Consider the following 20,514-nt stretch of genomic DNA (forward strand, 5'->3'; position numbering starts at 1 on the left):
GTTGGATTCAACAACCAACGTGGGCCCCGACTTTTACGGGTTGGGGGAACAAATAAGCATGGGGGTAATGTGCTGATGTGACTTTCACTACCCTTAACTACTAAGCCTGATACTTTTGATGCGGCTCCATCATTTCTCTCTGATTCCTCGGCAAGGGTTAAGGGAAATTGGATTCAAACAGTCTGGTAAACTGATAAGCATGGGGGTAACCTCCCCAGTGCCGCAGATACTGGGATAAGCTTGCTGGGCAGACTGGGTGGATCAATTGGTCCTTTCTATAAAAGTCTCAGGAAACTCAAATGAGGCCAGAGCTAAAGGACTTTCATTTGCGTCCGGCACGCAGCATTTCAAACTTCAGCCTTTTACAACCTGTGTTGTCATTGATGTTTTGTGCATATAACACAACAAAGCTCTGGCAGTCAGAACTGGTTCCACACCAACACAACATGTGATACTTCCATTTTTTTTGCATATTTTTCAATCCTTCGTTTTGTTATAATGCTCAGGCATTTTGCAGCTTGTGCAATAAAACTCATGTTCAATATTTTCAGTATGTACTGCACACATTGTTAACATGGCACTTTACATGCTAACGAAGAAACATACATGCGCGTCCCATTGTGCACTTATCTAATAGTGCTCATCTCATGTAAGTTCATGTTGACGAGGCTATTTGCTATTTGCTATTCCCTCGCTGCAAAAAATCAAGTGCGCCCGACGTGCACACTTTTACTCTCCAAAATTAATGCCAGCCCCGGAGCAGGCGTTAATTCTTGAGAAGCCCCAAAAGTTTACAATGAAGCAGAAAATACTGCTTTTCTGTACTTCCTCCAGCTTAATATCGTGGTGATCTTAAGTCGGAGGAACTAAAAAATAACTGCCCAAAATTTAAAAAAAAAGTGTGCCAGCCGTCTGATTAGGAAAAGGGACGCTCAATATTGCATCAGGTGCTCAACCATGGGCGTCCGTTTTCTGCACAGCCTCAGGAAATCCCCCACTGGCCTGAAGTGAAAGGGCTCCTCTCCCCGCCCCAAATAACCTCCCATTCCTCCCTATTACTGCCCCCCCAAGATAGAATATTCTATCCCCAAACCAGCTCCATCATCTCGAGCCAAGACCAGTGCAGATCATCCCCAGCAGGGGGGATGTTGGGAGTCCTTCTGTCCCACTGCTGCAGCTGCCAAGGAACCACTAGGGGGTGCTCCACCCACCTCATTCATTGGCTGCAGCAGTGCAAGTTAGGGGGCGCTCACATCCTTCTTGTCTGGGAAAAGCGGGGAACTTCCTGAATAGTAAGTCTGAGGGTGGGAGGAGGGTCAGGACAGCATGAAGCTCCCAACCTCCTCCAACCCTTCAGAATGAAGGCTTTCAGTTCAGGAAGTTCCCCGGGTTTCACAGACAAAAAGGAAGAAAGAGCTTTGCTGCCCGCCTGGATTTGTCAGCAGGCACACGGAGGGCAGCAGGCTGGCTGAATCCCTCCCGGGCAGCAGGAAGGTCAGCAGTCAGAGGAAAGGTTAAGAGGGGCTAAGTGGAGATCACAGGACTGTGAGGAGAGAAGCTGGGATAGAAGAGAGGCATCAGCTATGGTCTATGTGTGAGCGAGAGGGGAATGGAGGCAGCGAGCTGAGAGAGAAGGCATTACTGTCAGGTGTGTGTATGTGTGTGTCTGTGTGTGTGTCTGTATGTCTCTGTGTGTGTCTGTGTGTGGGTGTGCGTGGGTGTGTGGGTGAGAGAGAGAGATTAGGGGGGAGATAGAGAGGACGCAAAGGGTGCAGGACTGGAGCATGGTAGGGAGATCTCCCTCCTCCCCCCACCCCACTCACTGCAGTTCAGATCCTCTCTCCCTTGATCTTGAATTCTATCCCCAGATCCTGGAAACTCCTCATCCCCTCTCTCCCCTTCCCCCCAGATCCTGGAACCTCCCCATCCTCTCTCTCCTTTTCCCCCAGATCCTGGAACATCTCCATCCTCTCTCTCCCTTTCCCCTGGATCCTGGAACCTCCCCATCCTCTCTCTCCCTTCCCCCCATATCCTGGAACCTTCCCGTCCTCTCTCTCCCTTCCCCCCATATCCTGGAACCTCCCCGTCCTCTCTCTCCCTTCCCCCCATATCCTGGAACCTCCCCGTCCTCTCTCTCCCTTCCCCCCATATCCTGGAACCTCCCCATCCTCTCTCTCCCTTCCCCCCAGATCCTGGAACCTCCCCGTCCTCTCTCTCCCTTCCCCCCGGATCCTGGAACCTCCCTGTCCTCTCTCTCCCTTTCTCCCAGATCCTGGAACCTCCCCATCCTCTCTTCCCCTTCCCCCCAGATCCTGGAACCTCCCCATCCTCTCTCTCCCTTCCCCCCAGATCCTGGAACCTCCCCATCCTCTCTTCCCCTTCCCCCCAGATCCTGGAACCTCCCCATCCTCTCTATCCCTTCCCCCCAGATCCTGGAACCTCCCCATCCTCTCTCTCCCTTCCCCCCAGATCCTGGAACCTCCCCATCCTCTCTTCCCCTTCCCCCCAGATCCTGGAACCTCCCCATCCTCTCTTCCCCTTCCCCCCAGATCCTGGAACCTCCCCATCCTCTCTTCCCCTTCCCCCCAGATCCTGGAACCTCCCCATCCTCTCTCTCCCTTCCCCCCGGATCCTGGAACCTCCCTGTCCTCTCTCTCCCTTTCTCCCAGATCCTGGAACCTCCCCATCCTCTCTTCCCCTTCCCCCCAGATCCTGGAACCTCCCCGTCCTCTCTCTCCCTTTCTCCCAGATCCTGGAACCTCCCCATCCTCTCTTCCCCTTCCCCCCAGATCCTGGAACCTCCCCGTCCTCTCTCTCCCTTTCTCCCAGATCCTGGAACCTCCCCATCCTCTCTTCCCCTTCCCCCCAGATCCTGGAACCTCCCCGTCCTCTCTCTCCCTTTCTCCCAGATCCTGGAACCTCCCCATCCTCTCTTCCCCTTCCCCCCCAGATCCTGGAACCTCCCTGTCCTCTCTCTCCCTTTCTCCCAGATCCTGGAACCTCCCCATCCTCTCTCTCCCTTCCCCCCGGATCCTGGAACCTCCCCGTCCTCTCTCTCCCTTCCCCCCGGATCCTGGAACCTCCCTGTCCTCTCTCTCCCTTTCTCACAGATCCTGGAACCTCCCTGTTGATTTCTCCCTTTCCCCCGGATCCTGGAACCCATTCCCCAACCCATCCTGCTCCCGCTTTCCCTTCTTCAGTCTGGACTGTGGATCTATGGAAGAATGGCACAATTCAACAGTGGCACCTTCAGCTGAGAAATAATAAAGGATCCCGTACCTTGGTTGCAGAGAGCCCCAAAGAAGCCAGGCAGGCAGTCACAGTGCCCAGTTACATGGTAGCAGGGCCCACTGCTGTGCACACACTGCGGGCATAGCTGGTTACAGCCGTAGCCATAAAACCCAGGTGAACAAACTGGAAAGAGAAAAACAATGCAGCAGTTAGTGGCAGAGCTTGCCCGGAGGGCAGGTCCTTATCTCCCAGCAGCTGTGTTAACGGAGAATCCCTTTGTGCTTTGGTAGGGTGCAGGCGGGGTGCAGGGAGCCTAACTTTAAAATGTGGGCGGTGCACATGGGCAGAGCCCACGCAGCAAACTGTCCTCACAGAGAGGCCGACTCTGTAAAGATCGCGGGAGAACGGGCGCGCGAGCGGGGCTTCTCCTAAAAGGAGGCGCTAGGACGATTACGCACCCCAAACGCTCCTTGGCCCAGGACAGGTGAGCTCTGTCAGCGGGTTCAGGAAACCGACACTCAACTTTACGAGCGTCGGTTTTCCGAACCTGCTACAGCCATCGCTTAGGAAAATGGACGCCGCTAAAACTGAGCGTCCGTTCTTCTAACCGGCTGGCACATTTTTGTTTTAAATTTTTTCTTTTAATTTTTGTTTCCTCTGACTTAGGATATTAAGTCGGAGGGTGTACAGTAAAGAAGTATTTTCTGCTCTTGTGTGCACTTTTCTGGGCTGCGCATTTTACTTTCTGAAGCCCAGGTAAATCACTAATAGGCTCATCAACATACATTTGCATGTGATGAGCGCCATTAGTTTTCAGGGGGTTTGGCTGCGCGTTTTCGAGGAGCTAAACCCCTTACAGTATATAAGGGGTAACAGACGCCCCTGGAAAACGCGCGGCCAAACCTGTGCTAAGCACGGCCCAGCGCACTTTACAGAATCGGCCCAAGGGTAAGGAGGAGGAAGTGCAGGTCTGCCCGGCACTTTGAATGGGATCTACCCGAGCGCCAGGCACTGCTAGGCAAAGAAACAAGAACGGGTTCGCGCAGAAATCCAGACACGGGGAGCACATTAGTCCTTGCCCACTTATCAGCAAATCAATTCAAGGTCGCGTCCTTACTTCATAAGATCTTGCACAAAGCCATCCCTAATGCTTCCTTATGTGGCACTGCGAGCACCGCGTGCGTCAAATCGGAATTATTAAAGCTTTCAAGCTGCAAATGATGAGAAATAAATTGGTTTCATTTGCAGCCCCTCCCCCCCCCCCCCGAGTTATGGCGATGGGGGGAGGGGATTATTTAAAGTTTAGGACAATTTTCAGGACACGCCTGTTGTAAGGAGCTTATGGTTAATGTTAATCCTGCTTTGGTTTTTAATCTATGTCTGCTGTTTGCATTATTATCGCTTATATGATGATCCGTTCTGAATGTTTTGCTTGGAAGAGCGGAAAATGTGATGTTTTAAATGGATAAAAAACAGATGGCAGCACCCACATGGTTTTGCTCCGTGATCAACCAGCCTGAATAATCAGCCGCCCTTTGGCCCCTGCTAGGAAATTCACAAACTACAAGATTATATCAGAGAGAAAAGCCTGCATTATCCTGCAAATGAGATCCAAGGTGTTTCTGTGCATTCGCTCCGGACCAGCCCCAAGCACAGAGTCTGGAAAGAGCTCAGACTCCTGCCTGCAGCCCACGAGGACAAGGGATGGATCATGGGAGAGAAATGCACTCTCTCATCAGTGCATATTCATTTATTCATTCTCTAATACAGGGTCCAATGAAAGTTTCGTAACTGGGACACCTTCACTTGTTTTATTAGAGCTCCAGCGGGAGGCGGCGCAGGAGGCACTGGACCAGGGTCTTAGCCAGTGTCCGAGCTGGCAGGGGGGAAGCTCCCTGCTAACCCCTGACCCCACAGGACAGTACTTGTTTATTTATCTTCCATTTTCATCTCTGGCCTTTAGTATTGTGACTGCGACGATGAGGTTGTGTGCAGCATTGCAAGTCTTGGCGATGGCTGGAAGGGGTCAGGAACTCTCCCGGCCCTGCTTCCAGCCCACGTCAGGCAGGAGATGGTTCTGCCCTTCCCATGCCGGACAAGTCTGCCTCACAGGCCCTTCCTTACCTGGAGCTTCCTTTCTACTTCCCCCCGCAGTAAAGCATGGCACCCTTACTTCTCTGGCAGGCCGCTCCCGTGTATCCAGGTGCACACTCACAGGTGCCATCCGAGGCCGAGCAGGAGCCCCCATTCTCACAGCTGCAGGACATGGAGCAGTTCGGACCCCAGCGTCCCTGCGTGCACAGGTTGTCACAGTGAAGCCCTGAAAGAGAGAAAAGGTCCCATGACACTAAAGGCTCCTTCCTGGCTCCAGCCTGCCGCTCTCCTGCGCCTCGCCTTGCCTCACAAACCTATCCAACACGCCCTCTTTCTTTGTGTTCCTGTCCTGAGATTCAGAAAGAGAATTTATTTTGCTCAAGATTTCAGGAACGCTTTTTTTGTTTTGTAAGTGTAGGTGTATGTGTGCAAGTTCCTCTCTTAATAAGTAAAAGCTTTTTTTTTTTTTTGATGCAGCAAGATGAAAAGCTGGCTCTCTCAGTTCAAAGATTTCTCCCTTTTCACCTGCAAAATGCCTGCCTTTCTCTTCTTTCATTTCCCTGCCACCTCTCATAGCTGTGCCCATTCCTGGTCACATGGACCCCGGACTTCCTCTTACTGATACAGAACTATTCCACCTAAGAAAACTGGAAAGTCCGTAGCTTCTACAAGCAAAATATTTCCAATAAAAGCTACTGTTCCGTGGAGACAATGGAAAACACGGCAGGATGCGATACATTCAGCAGCCGAAACAAAGTAGCAGGACTGGAAGGAGGAGGACAGGCAGCGGTGTCTCTAAGGCGTGTGTGTGCATGACCAAACGCTTTCGTCCGGCAGCCGTGCACACCCCACGTCACAGCCCTCACAGGAGCAGAGGGAGCCTGTCGCCCAGCTGCACTGCAGTCCCTACCAGCTTTCACCACTTCCTCTGGGCCATTCTCACTTCCAAACTCCAAGGCCCAATTAACTAAAAAGATAAGGGACCATCAGCTCTGGTGTCATGGCTGCAGAGTCGCAGTCCCAGTGCTACTGGACCTATAGGCCCCCAATGATTAAGATATAGATATAGATATATTAACCCCCTGGTTACACTGCTACAGCAGGTAGGGTGGCAAGAGGAGAGGGGAGAGGATGCTGAGGACAGCAGATGTTGGGGGGAAGCCAAGAGGCCGGAAGAGTGGATGCTGAGGAAGGGGGGCAAGATGCAGGCATTAAGCTGAGGGAGCCAGGAACTTGATGCTGGAATAGTGGGAGGAAAAAAGGGTGGGTGTGGGGGGAAAGGGGAGAACCAAGAGGCAGGGAGAGATAGGGAAGTCGGTTGCTAAGGGTGGGAGAAAAGGAGAAGCAGGAGGGTGAAAGAGGATGGAGAGGAGGGGAGGAGGCAGAGGGCTAATGCTGGGGAAGGGGGGAGAGGCAGGGAGCGGATGTTTACAGGGAAGGAGGCAGGAAGGCAGATATGGGGAAAGCGAGAAATGGAGGATTGGTGGAGGCGGTACAGGGTAAGACTGGGAAGGGAAGCATTATACAGAGGAGGGATGATGTGAAGATGGGAGATAAGGAAAAAGAATAGAAATGTAGAAGAGAGGAAGAGAGGAGTGGGGAAAAACGTGGGCAGTGATAACGAGGAGAAAAGAGATGGACGAAGCAGACAGAGATGGTGAGAATAAAGGAGAGTGAGCGAGGTGGGGGCCCCTTGTGCTGGGCTGCCTGTAGCAGTAAATGGGGGGGGGGCTCATGCCCCCCCCCCCCCCCGCACCTACAACCTCCCACTCACGTGCAAAACTTCTGTCCGACAGTAGGGCACACCCCAGAAAAGGTCAGCGGTCTCAGCTTTCAAACGTGTGTGTGAGGCTCCTCCAAACTCCTGGACCACGAAGCCCCCTGGGTGGCAGCCTCACAGTGCAGTGAGCTGCTGCTGCTGGCAGGTGCTGATAAAGAATAAGCTGCTGGCACATGGCAGCCTCGGACGCCGACACCTGCTTTCTCCAGATTGGACGGCATGTGCCTGTCCTGGGGACACCGGCTCTGCAAGCTGCTCCTTTATCTTGTATAAACATGTTCACCTTGCAAAATGGGATACATTCAGACAGCGGCTCTCAAAGACTCCGAAAGCTGGATTAGTGCGTCAGAAAGAATTAGCACAGCCAAAAGCGATTTCCAGAGACCCCCTGATAACTTCATCGGGAAGCGACAGGTAATACCCAGTAATTGGAGGCACTGTAAACTGTGCACATCTCAGGGATTATTCAGTCAACTTAAAAGTCATTCAGGAATGCACTTACAGTGCAGCTTCAAACTGATGCTTTCTACATCTGGTAGATCTAGGAATTACTATTTCTTCTTTTTTATGCTCCATGAGGTTATTTGCTGGAAAATCTTTCAGCAGGTTGGGAATAGTGTTATTGGAAGCTTTATTTCCATATGACTTATATAAAGCCAATAATCTCAAATCTTATTATTGGGAGGAAGGCAAAAGATTTTGTAGTTGCCGTGACACGGAAAGCAGCCCAGCTCCCACACAGACCTCCAAGCCCAGTTTAAGAGAGGGACGCTGAAGTTCAACAGTGGACCAACCCAATAACCCTAGCGTAGGTGCATGTGTAGGGATAGTTTAGGAAAGCAATGGAGAGGCTGACAAAGAGCCAGGCATGAAATTACAAAGAGATCCTAGAGGGAGCAGAGCCGAGATAAGGGAAGGGGGGCTCATTGCCAGCAGCAGGAAGCTGAGTTTCCTTTGCCTGTGGATTTATGGGATGCTGGAGACTAAAACAACTTTAAGTTCTATGACTGTATTCACTCTTCAGAAAATGGTCATGGGAGCCGAAAATGTAGCCTAGTAAAGTCTCAGCACAGAACAGAGAGATGCCCTAAGCTCGCTGTACTATCTCGCACTACTTGCTAAAGGAATAATATCATACTAGTATCATTTATATGACGTCAGCACATGCGGGACGCTTCTGATAAACTTACTCTGCACGAAATTAAGAGAGCTATTTCCAGTTGGAAAAAATACAACTCTGGTAAAAATCTGGCTAAATCCCCAGGGTTCCCTTGTCTTCTGGCCAGTATCTAATTAACGGCAGAACATTGAGAAATGCTTTGATTTTGCAGAATGATTCATTGTAACCCTGCAGAAATTAGCCCGATACAAGCAGAAACCATACTTTAAAAAGAGAGAATTTGTAAGTAAGGCATACCATTAAATTCTTATCATCTTACCTGAAATTAAGTCAGTGAAAAATTAAAGCTAATTTCTAGTAGATTTATCTTACATTTATAAAGCGGAGCAAAGGGTCAGCTTAAGAACGTGGAGCCATGTTCTGCACTAATTTGGTGCCTTTCTAATCTTCCCTGTCACGTCAAAGCTCATCTCGGGATGTAAAATAGTCTGAGGCATCAATGATTCATGCAGGGTGCTGGGAGACAGCTGCCTGAAGGACTGAAATAATAGCTCTGGACACCCAGAAGAAGAAGGCAATCTCCTTTCTTCCTGATATTTTGAGGTTCATGATACGAGCCCTGATGAGCGAGATCTACAGATTGAACAAAAAGACTGTGTTTGTGTCCCAGGGACTTCATGGGATTTGAAGCATCTCAGGCAGAAGCTGCAGCTTTCAGCGGGGCAGCTCGGCTCAACGCGTGGAGCTGTGGGATTGCCCCTTTACCCCCCTGCTGGTGCTACTGCTGCCCCCTGCCCTATCGGAAGCCTGGGCTCGATAACAGGAGTAGGGGCAAGAATGGGGAAAACTCCAGGCAGGGAGTGGGCCAGGACCTTGGCCATCCTGCAAGCCTGAAGAGGGAGGAACGCGCCTGCTGTTATTGAAAGCCTGTGCTGCGATTACCTCAGCTGAAAGCCCAGAGGAAGCTGCAGAGCCCAGATCTGTCCCCGCGCCTCAGCATCTGCTCAAGCATGACCACAGTTCTTCCTGTCACATTTGCTATGAGAAAGTCTTCCCCTCACCCATGCATGGGGAGAGCAACGTCACAGGCAGCAGAGGAGCCCGGGGACGGGGGGGCCCAGAGGTCTAACAGAGAAAGTCTCCCCCCCCCTCGCCCATGCATGGGGAGAGCAACGTCACAGGCAGCAGAGGAGCCCGGGGACGGGGGGGCCCAGAGGTCTAACAGAGAAAGTCTCCCCCCCCCTCGCCCATGCATGGGGAGCGCGACGTCACAGGCAGAAGAGGAGCCCGGGGACGCGGGGGCCCAGAGGTCTAACAGAGAAAGTCTCCCCCCCTCTTGCCCGTGCATGGGGAGAGCGATGTCACAGGCAGCAGAGGAGCCCGGAGACGCGGGGCCCCAGAGGTCTAACAGAGAAAGTCTCCACCCCCCTCGCCCATGCATGGGGAGCGCGACGTCACAGGCAGCAGAGGAGCCCGGGGACGGGGGTCCCAGAGGTCTAACAGAGAAAGTCTCCCCCCCCCTCGCCCATGCATGGGGAGAGCAACGTCACAGGCAGCAGAGGAGCCCGGGGACGGGGGGGCCCAGAGGTCTAACAGAGAAAGTCTCCCCCCCCCTCGCCCATGCATGGGGAGCGCGACGTCACAGGCAGAAGAGGAGCCCGGGGACGCGGGGGGCCCAGAGGTCTAACAGAGAAAGTCTCCCCCCCTCTTGCCCGTGCATGGGGAGAGCGATGTCACAGGCAGCAGAGGAGCCCGGAGACGCGGGGCCCCAGAGGTCTAACAGAGAAAGTCTCCCCCCCTCGCCCGTGCATGGGGAGAGCGATGTCACAGGCAGCAGAGGAGCCCGGAGACAGGGGGTCCCAGAGGTCTAACAGAGAAAGTCTCCCCCCCCCCACCTCGCCCATGCACAGGGAGCGCGACGGCACAGGCAGCAGAGGAGCCCGGGGACGGGGGGTCCCAGAGGTCTAACAGAGAAAGTCTCCACCCCCCCCTCGCCCGTGCACGGGGAGTGCGTGACATCACAGGCAGCAGAGGGGCCCAGGGACACGGGGTCCCAGAGGTCTAACAGAGAAAGTCTCCACCCCCCTCGCCCATGCATGGGGAGCGCGACGTCACAGGCAGCAGAGGAGCCCGGGGACGGGGGTCCCAGAGGTCTAACAGAGAAAGTCTCCACCCCCCTCGCCCGTGCATGGGGAGCGCGACGTCACAGGCAGCAGAGGAGCCCAGGGACGAGGGGTCCCAGAGGGGCTTTTGCAGCCGCTCCCTAATACATTGCGCCAGCCCTGTCTGTGGTCAGACTGAGCTGTGCCACTTCCACAGAGATTTCCAAGAATAATCCGGTTACGGCGCTGGCCCGGAAGATGCTGAGGAGATCATGGAATAATCAGCAGTGATGGACAAGTGTTTTACTTTCACTCCAAACCTTAAGCTGCCGTATCAGCAAAATTACTGAACCAGCATTTATCTTCTTCTCCAACGACTCTTCCTAATGGCAATATATTTACAGAAAATTACTACAAGTTGTGTTTAATTAGGGCTGGGACTAGAGAGTAGAAATTAATTTATTGTTTGATCGCTGGTGCACTGAGTTCAGAATTGTTTTTAATTCTCCACTGCTAAAGCGTTTGTAGGGAGCTGCTTCGTGGCGTTCACACAGGTCTGTCAGCGGATCTTGTATTTATTTTTTATTTGTTGACTGGGGAGGACAGAATCAGAAGTGTGGCTTGCTGAAGGCAGGAGCGTTAATGACAATCTTAAATCTCAGCACTTCTAGAGCATAATCCAGTGCTTTACTCTCCTAATATCTCTTCCACAAACGAGCAGGGACCACACAAGTGCTACACTTGCAAATCCAGGTTCTAATCCCACCTTTGCCACATGCTGTGTGACCTCAAACAAGTCATGGCCCCTCCCCATGCAGAAATTCATAAGGGCCTGGTGATCCGGACCTTGATAGCACAGTGAAGCAGTGCTAAAGATGTCTGCAAGCAGGATAGGTGAAAGGGGTTTTAGGAACTAAGAGTGCCCAAGGTGGGTATGAAGGAAGTAGCCTTGTAAAGGTAACACTTTGAAAGGCTTCCCTGCCTCACACTAGATCTCTTTGAGAATGCTCTTCAGTAACCTACCTTCTCCTGATTTTACCACTAATACATGGATCTCAGCACAATGCAGCCCTGACCAGTGGGACAGCAGCTAGCACTGGGTTAGTGCAGGAGACACAGAGAGGAACTGATTTACCTTCTGCAGTGCATTCTGTACTATAACCCATACATTATCAATAACAGAGGACTTAAAATGTCAGACAAATGTAATCTAAGAGATCTAATGCAAGAAACAGAGTGGGTGTAGAAGGATAAAATAAAATGTACATCGTTGAGAGTGAGCTGTCCATCAAGCAGATTTTATTTTCTGCAAAGCCCAGCATTTGGCAAATTAAGCAGAAGCAGCTGATGTTCCTAGTGTCCGTTTGTCACTGGGCGTTCTGATATCTGTAATACTGCAAAAACTGTATCAGCTGGCTCACCTTTATCCACTTGTTTATTTACACTCTCAAAAAAATGTAGCAAATTTGTGAGGTAAGGCTTCATCCCATTAAACTATGTCTATCTATATGTTCAGCAATTTAGTTCTTTACGATAGTTTCTACCATTTTGCCTGGCACAGACATCAGACTCACTGGTTTGTAATTTCCTGGATCACACCTTTATCCCTTTTTAAAATATTGGTGTTACATTGGCAACCCTCCATTCTTCAGGTACCATAGACAATGATACGGATAGCTTACAAATTTCCAGTAGCAGGTTCTCAATTTCATTTCTCAGTTCTTTCAGCACTCTGGGATGTATGCCATCCGGTCCAGATGATTTGCTACTCTTTACCAAATCACTTTCTTAAGCACATTATAAAATACTTGCATAGATATGCTCGTGGACATGTACACATGTATGTGCCACCATGTGCATTTGTCTGAAAGTTATCCTCCCTAACTGCAAGCTTTATAGGGCAGGGAAATACCCACTGTAGCTGATTGTAACTTGCCTTGAGCTTGCGTTTGGAAAGGTGAGTAATCAAATATACAATTCAAAAGAAAGCCACCTTCCATTCTGCTCACGACTTGGTAAGATGACCCAGGTCTAAGATCATCTTCTAGCTATTCTGTCATGCACATCAGTGCCATACATCAAGCAATACCTTACAGTGGCATTGTTCAGTTGAGTGATGCCAGTCTGAGTGGAGGAGTTGCCACATGGTTAGAGCAGTGGGTAAGAACCTGGGGGTTCAGATCCTGCTGATGCTCCTTGTGACCTTGGGCAGGTCACTTCACCTTCCATTGCTTTAGGTATAAACAGATGCTGAACCCTCTCGAGACAAGGAATTGCCTACAATACCTGAATGCAACTTACCTTGAGCAACCAATGAAAAGGCATGAACCGCAAATCTAAATAAGTCTGTCAGTTTTTGTTCAATGGTTTTCATTTTCTTACCTCCTACCACTGCTTAACATTTCTTTTATTTTAATTTATATTATTTATGAAGGTTTTAATGTGATTTCAAGTACACCTTGAGTTAAGAAACAATCAGAAAAAAAATGCAAAAATTAAAATTTACAAGCAAACTTTTCTGTATCATACAAACCACATAATGGGGATATAAAAGAAGGAACTAGAACAAAAGCACAGTAACTAGTAATCCTTCTCATAAATGGCAGAGCCCACATTCACTTGGATAGCAGCCACATCATATAGGAGTGGTTTTATTTTGTAGAAAATTTTCCAAGTGAATGGGATCAAAGAAAATATAATTAACCCCTTGAAATTTAATGGGACATTAGCATGGAAATCTAAGTACCAAGGGAGCCCCAAGAGCCAAGATGCTGGGTTTTTTTTTAACAAGAAACCTTTTTCTATGGGCTTGTGCTCCTTAACTATATCTGGGCATTCAGCTTCTTTAAAACGAAAGAAAATGTTTAAAGTCCACTGTTTATCACATTCATGAGCAAAAACTACAAGAAGAGTAGCCCTGTCTTTAGCATCGAAATTAGATTCTTCCAAAAATACTGTTACATTTTAACAATTTTTCTCTAGCATCAAGTTCTCTATCCTTAACCTCAACATGAACAATAGATTTAACATCTGGAAGATAATAAGCTTTCACAATCTCAGGAAGAGCCTCTTTAGAGACTTTCAAAAAGTCAGTATAAAACTTTGTGATCATCTCCAATGGAAAAATCAGAGAACAACGAGGGAAATTAAAGAATCTCAAATTAAACCTCTTAGAGTAATTACCCATTTTTTTCAATCTTCCTATGCAAAGATTGATTATCTCTAATCAGGGACACAGTAGTATCAAATAGATTATTACAATCAGTTACAACATTTGTAATTTGACTCTCCAATTCTGTAATTTTCTGTGAATGCTCCTTAATTTGTGCAGATAAATTCCCATAGGATCCCAAAACATTATCTATTCGCAAGGAATGAACTGACTCCAAATTAGTGATTGCTGTCCAAAGAGAATCCAACGTTATTTCAACAGGTTTATCCATTTTGTGAGGTATAGCTGGTAAAAGACCTCGATCCTCTTGGGACCTCACCTTCGGGGAAGGAACCAGGGACCTAATAGGATCCACCATTCCTTCCCCAGGATCCAAAGGAGATGGATTAGGCACCTGTGTAGGGTTTGGCCAGAGGGACTAAGAGAGAGCGATAACTCTGTAGGAGCGGAGCCAAAAGAACTGCAGGCTCCAAGCTCCCTTGGTCCAACTGAACTAGCAAAATTAAAAGTTTCTAAGCCTGGTTGGGTAAGTCGAGGGGTAGAGTGAGATGCAAGAGGGATTCATCTAAAAGTACCTTTTCTCTTCTTGCCCTTGTCAGATGTAGAAACCCAGAAAATGCGATATGGAGGTGCTTCCAAACCGGTCAGAAGGGGCGCGCGCTCTTAATGTCATCAACCAGTTCCCGGATGCTAGAAAGGGAACCCAGCAGGGGAAACCTCCTCACACTCTCACCCTGCTTAACATTTCTCTACTGCTGAGCTACCAGAGTTCATAGTCTGAATTACTATAAGAACATCAGACAAGTCTCTCTCTTTACTAAAAGTGCACGGACAACAGAGCTAACAACTGGAGACCCCAGTAGCACTTGTGCAACCTTGCTGAAAACATTCAGAAGGTTTGGTGTTTCTATATAAACGTTTTCCTATCCAATGTAACCCTTCACAGCCTGAAATGGTGCACCAGCTCTGGGCTAGAAAGCAATCAGCAAATTCTTACAGGAAAGAGTTCTTTACGGAAAAGGTGGTGGATGCATGGAACAGTTTCCCAGTGGAGGTGGTGAAGACAAGGACAGAATCTGAATTCAAAGTGTGGGGACAATCTACCCCTAAATGAATTCTTTGCTTCAGTATTTACTGAGGAGGATGTTAGGTAGATACTCATGCAAACATAAGGGTGTCCTACTGTGTTTGTCAAAACAACAACCATCAAATTACTGTTCATACAGTTAATAAATTATTAGTGGATCAAACTAAACACTACTGGTTATACAACCTTCCTTGATTTTTGGATAATCATCAGTCCAAATTCAGTTCCAATATTTTTTAGATTTTGGAATGCAAATAAAATCCTTGAAATGTACTTATCTTAATCAGTCATTCATTCATCTTTGTAATTCCATAGACCATAATCACAATACAGGTTGTATTTTGAGTTCAAATCTGCATCAGGGGAATGAATTAATTCTTCCTTATTACTTTATAGACCATTTCATTTCAGCCTGAAAGTTTAGTGACAAGTTTGAGTCTGGCCAGTAATAAAAAAGAATTAATTGATTCCTCTGATGCAGATATGAACAGTAATTTGGAGGTAGATACTCATGCCAGAAACAGTATTCAATGTTCTTATGTTATGATGATTCAGAGGAACTGAAATAAATCATAGGGAACCTGGAAGATGTAATAGGGCACATTGATAAACTAAAGAATAGCAAATCACCTGGACCAGATGGTATACATCCCAGAGTTCTGAAAGAACTAAAACATGAAACTGCAGATCTATGACTAGTAATTTGTAAACTATCATTAAAACTGTCTATTACTGGAATTTGTTGCCAGAGAATGTGGTTCGTGCAGTAAGTATAGCTGTGTTTAAAAAAGGATTGGATAAGTTCTTGGAGGAGAAGTCCATTACCTGCTATTAAGTTCACTTAGAGAATAGCCACTGCCATTAGCAATGGTTACATGGAATAGACTTAGTTTTTGGGTACTTGCCAGGTTCTTATGGCCTGGATTGGCCACTGTTGGAAACAGGATGCTGGGCTTGATGGACCCTTGGTCTGACCCAGTATGGCATTTTCTTATGTTCTTATGTTCTTATCTGTTTATGGACGTTTCCTCCAGGAACTTATTCAAACTTTTTAAAACCCAGCTACACTAACTGCCTTTACCTCATCCTTCAACAATGAATTCCAGAGCTTAATTATTTTCTCCAAATTGTGGTTCTAGACGTTATGAAGCGTTTATGTTACACAGCTCCTATTGCATTAGATCACTGCACTAGATTTTCATTCAAGTATGTCCTGATGCCTTCTTTTTGTGCCCTACAGTTTTCTGATTTAATGTTTGCTCTTGCGCTTGTAGATGGTTGCCTCTCCCTTCAAACACCGTGCTTGCGAAACACGGCTCGTGCCGGAGTCAAAGGTGAAATCTTCAGAAGGAAAGCCGATTACTCTGAACTCTGGACTACCTGGTTTATTTTGTGCCCCCTCCCCCCCATTTCCCTTCACGTTTCCTTGGGTGTGCATTTTGGCTCCTTGTCTTTGCCTTAATTTAATAATACAAGGGGAAATCATTTTTAAAAACTTGGAGTCTAAAGAGATAGCAATCAAATACTAAATGCCAGGAAAAATATTTACAATCAAACTATCAACAAGGAATAAACCTGCTGAGAGATAGAAAAATGCCAAACCCTCAGAGAGATCGCACGCTCCGATGTGCCATTTAACATTACATGGTTTCTGTACAAAAACTTACTAAAAACTAGCAGATGCCTAAAGAATGCTGTCTGTCAGTCCTGACTCTGTGCTAGGCTGTCCAAGGACAGAAGGCACTCTCCACTAAGAATGTGCCTCTTCTTTCTTTTTTTGGATTCAGCCTGCTACCCATGATGCCCTGGGTCCATTAGTTCACTTACCCGTCCAGCCCGCAAGACAACGGCAGTAGCCACTAACTGGATGACACCCATCTGCATGGCCACAGTCACAGTCTTCGGAGCAGTTCAGGCCATATGCACCATCCTTCCAAAAAGAAAAACTCTTTAAGTGGTCACTCCCAGTCTCTGATATGTCTGATGCTCAGTGACTTGCACTGCAATGAACTCATGTAAATCACCCACAATAAACACAATCATTTAGAATTTATAGTATAAAGCAGACGGGTGTAGTTCAAAAGATAATTGGTCCCTGCTTAGCGCTTTCCAACTCACATCATATTGGTATGTTAATTTTTATGCAATTCCATATATTCCATAATTGAGGTATGAAGAAAATGTGGGAAGTGGTATCTATGTTAAATGTTAGAAGCATAATGTGCATTCATTAATTAGCATTATTCAGGTCAATGCAACTGTGCATTTCATGACTATTATACAACAAGCCAGTAGTCAGTCATCTATGATGTAATGCTGTGACATCACCATATCTCCTGGGGCTCTGGCCAATGCCCAGGCAGCTGCAACATAGCCAATGACATCACAATGCAACTGAACTGTACTCAAATATAAAGTGAGCCAGTGGCTAAAGCAACATTATGAATTCCAAAACCCAGAATATTGTTTACGGTTCTGATTACAGGAAAAGAAAACCCAGTAATATAATCTGCAGGAATTCTACAACAGCAAGAGATGCTGGAGAGGTTTGGTGGTGGTGCAATATAGTCTAACAGGCTTGACCTCCACCAACTCCTGCCCCTTTCTAACACTCTGCTGCTGAGATAAGCAAAAATAGCTGAACTCACTGGACAAGGCTGATCACAGTGCTCTGCAAGCCACCCCGGTGCACACGTACAGGAGCCATCCACCGGGCTGCAGGCTGCCCCATTGGCACACTGGCAGCTCTGATCACAATTAAGACCCCAAGTGCCACTGGAACACGGAATGGAGCAATCCACGCCCTGCCACCCTAAACACAGGCACAGGACAAAAACACAGTCAGACATGTCAGCAGCTCAGGAAATTAAGTGTTTCTCAGACTAAATGTGTTTAATTGTCAGATTTATTTGATGTGGTATATTTTTAGATCATTTTGACATGCATGATTTGTTGTATTAGTGGCATTAGGATGGAAGGAAGGTGGGGTATTACTATATTGAGTTGTTGTTATTTGTTTTTAAATTGTAACCTACTTTGGGGATTTGGTATAAAGCAAATAATCAAGCGTAAACAATAAATAACCCTTGCTCCCTACTATTGTGTCCCCAGATATCATCATCACATTACCTTCTTTGCACGCGCAGGCCCCATCCACTGGAGAGCAGAGAGCTCCCCGATATCATCATCACTTACTATTTGTGTCCCCCGATATCATCATCACTTACTATTTGGGTCCCCAGATATCATCATCACTTACTAATTGTGTCCCCCGATATCATCACTTACTATTTGTGTCCCCGGATATCATCATCACTTACTATTTGTGTCCCCAGATATCATCATCACTTACTAATTGTGTCCCCCGATATCATCATCACTTAGTATTTGTGTCCCCCGATATCATCATCACTTACTATTTGTGTCCCCAGATATCATCATCACTTACTATTTGTGTCCCCGGATATCATCATCACTTACTAATTGTGTCCCCCGATATCATCATCACTTAGTATTTGTGTCCCCCGATATCATCATCACTTACTATTTGTGTCCCCAGATATCATCATCACTTACTAATTGTGACCCCGGATACCATCATCACTTACTAATTGTGTCCCCCGATATCATCATCACTTAGTATTTGTGTCCCCCGATATCATCATCACTTACTATTTGTGTCCCCAGATATCATCATCACTTACTATTTATGTCCCCGGATATCATCATCACTTACTATTTGTGTCCCCAGATATCATCATCACATTACCTTCTCTGCACGCGCAGGCCCCATCCATTGCAGAGCAGAGAGCTTCGTTCTCGCAGTTACAAGCTGACAAACAGCTGGCGCCGTATGTTCCAGCCGCACAGGTCAGAGAACAGTCCTCTCCCTGCACAGCGACACAAAACCAAGAAAGCCCACTCAGATTCCTAACCTGAAGGAGTTGGTGCCTGATAGCGCAGGCCCTTACATCTATTATTTTCCACGATACACAAACAGTTAGCAGGCGGCTCCGGGTGAAGAGCGGCAGGAACGAGTGCACCCATACTAGGACAGGACCCTGCTGGAGTAACTGGATGCAAATCTGCTAAGGCACAGAGCTGCGAGTAATGCTTGGTGACATCTCCTTGCAACTCTTCTGCAGGGCAGCTAAACACAGCTCTGGCCAAGCAGAAGCAGAAAGGGACCAGCCTGATGCTATTCACGGATTCTGCATTTCCACCTTCCTCTCCCCATTCTCTCTCTTTCTTCTGCTTTGACATCCTTGGTCTCCACTCTCCTCCCACTCTCCCCTTTCCCCATCTGTTTCGTCTCCAGATCCTGAACCCTCTTGTCTGATGAATCTATGTGACCTTGCTCCTTCTCTCTGCTCTCTGACAGGCCCAGGCTCTCGCGTGATCATCCATTTCTGAGCTGTAATTTACCTTCATCTCCCCCTTGCCCATCGAGGCTCCATCTTGGTGCCATAGCTTGGTTAATTGGTATAAACTAACCCCCAACTCTATCGCCTTTGCTTCGTTTAAACTTCTGTTCCCCGTGTTTTGCGTTTCTCATGGTCCTGCTCAGGGCCGGATCTTTAGGCTACGGCCTAGAGTGCAGCAAGCAATTTGGGGGCAGCCCCAGGAGCCTATGCTCGGGCACATTTCCCAACCCTCCCCTGTATGTAGGACTACCCAGTGGGGTTTTCAGCATTGCCACAATGAATATGCATGGAATAGATTTGCATTCACTAGATCTCCAATGTATGCAAATCTATGCTATGCATATTCATTATGGACATCCTGAAAACCAGATCAGTTAGATGTGCTTCCTGTTCCAGCCCCTCCCCTTCCAGGCAGCCCGCAGGCAGCAGGAGAGGAAGAGGGAACTTGGAGCCAGAGTTGCCAGCTGGGCGGTTTTCATGCCCGATTGGGCTCCTTTTTTGGCGTGTACGTTTTTTGGGCGTCTTGCCAGAAGGGGAGAAGAGTGGGTGGGGCAGATGGCCTTAAAGCCCAGAGCACTTGCTGTTCACTAATACATCACAAGCTACTGCGCGGGGACAGGTGACGATGCAGGGCGCAAAACGGGTGAGAACACGCTTGAGCACGCGTGCCTTTCGCCCTCTTGTTTGTATTTTTACGTAGGTGTGCGGGCAGAAAGCATAAGTCAGTGAGGGATGACTCTTCTTGCAAAGATATCCCCTCACTACCACCAACAGTCCTTGGGGTCGCACATGGAGGCACAATGTCACAGGCTCGCATGCACAGAGAGCTGCCGCCTGGCTCCCTCTTCCAGAAACTGAGCCTCCCTCCCCATGATCCAGAACACTCACTGCCCGATCGCCTTCCTCCCTGTGAACCTGTGCACTCACTTCTCGACCACCTCCCTCCCCATGATCCAGACCACTCACTGCCCGATCGCCTCCCTCTTCTATGATCCAGACCACTCACTGCCCAATCGCCTTCCTCCCTGTGAACTCGTGCACTCACTTCTTGACCGCCTCCCTCCCCATGATCCAGACCACTCACTGCCCGATCGCCTCCCTCTTCTATGATCCAGACCACTCACTGCCCAATCGCCTTCCTCCCTGTGAAACCACGCACTCACTTCCCGATCGCCTTCCTCTTCCATGATCCAGACCACTCACTGCCCAATCGCCTTCCTCCCTGTGAAACCACACACTCACTTCCTGATCGCCTTCCTCTTCCATGATCCAGACCACTCACTGCCCGATCACCTTCCTCCCTGTGAACCTGCGCACTCACTTCTTGACCGCCTCCCTCCCCATGATCTAGACCACTCACTGCCCGATCGCCTTCCTCCCTGTGAACCCGCACACTCACTTCTTGAGCGCCTCCCTCCCCATGATCCAGACCACTCACTGCCCGATCGCCTTCCTCCCTGTGAACCCGCGCACTCACTTCCCGATCGCCTCCCTCCCCATGATC

The 20,514-nt window shown here is 48.4% G+C and overlaps 1 protein-coding gene across 6 annotated transcripts in view; it reads right to left on the bottom strand.

Moving 5' to 3' along the window:
• Positions 1–20,514, bottom strand: part of MEGF11 (multiple EGF like domains 11) — a 410,516-nt gene that overhangs the window by 68,619 nt on the left and 321,383 nt on the right. For all 6 annotated transcript variants that reach the window (XM_029575259.1, XM_029575262.1, XM_029575263.1 and 3 more), the window contains 5 exons: positions 18,356–18,476; positions 17,235–17,398; positions 16,414–16,516; positions 5,405–5,551; positions 3,280–3,414 (listed from right to left, as the gene is read on the bottom strand). In XM_029575259.1, coding sequence (XP_029431119.1) covers positions 3,280–3,414; positions 5,405–5,551; positions 16,414–16,516; positions 17,235–17,398; positions 18,356–18,476 — 670 coding nt within the window. The remainder of the gene's footprint in view (positions 1–3,279; positions 3,415–5,404; positions 5,552–16,413; positions 16,517–17,234; positions 17,399–18,355; positions 18,477–20,514) is intronic.

Source organism: Rhinatrema bivittatum, chromosome 13, assembly GCF_901001135.1.
Source record: "Rhinatrema bivittatum chromosome 13, aRhiBiv1.1, whole genome shotgun sequence".
Classification (NCBI taxonomy): domain Eukaryota; kingdom Metazoa; phylum Chordata; class Amphibia; order Gymnophiona; family Rhinatrematidae; genus Rhinatrema; species Rhinatrema bivittatum.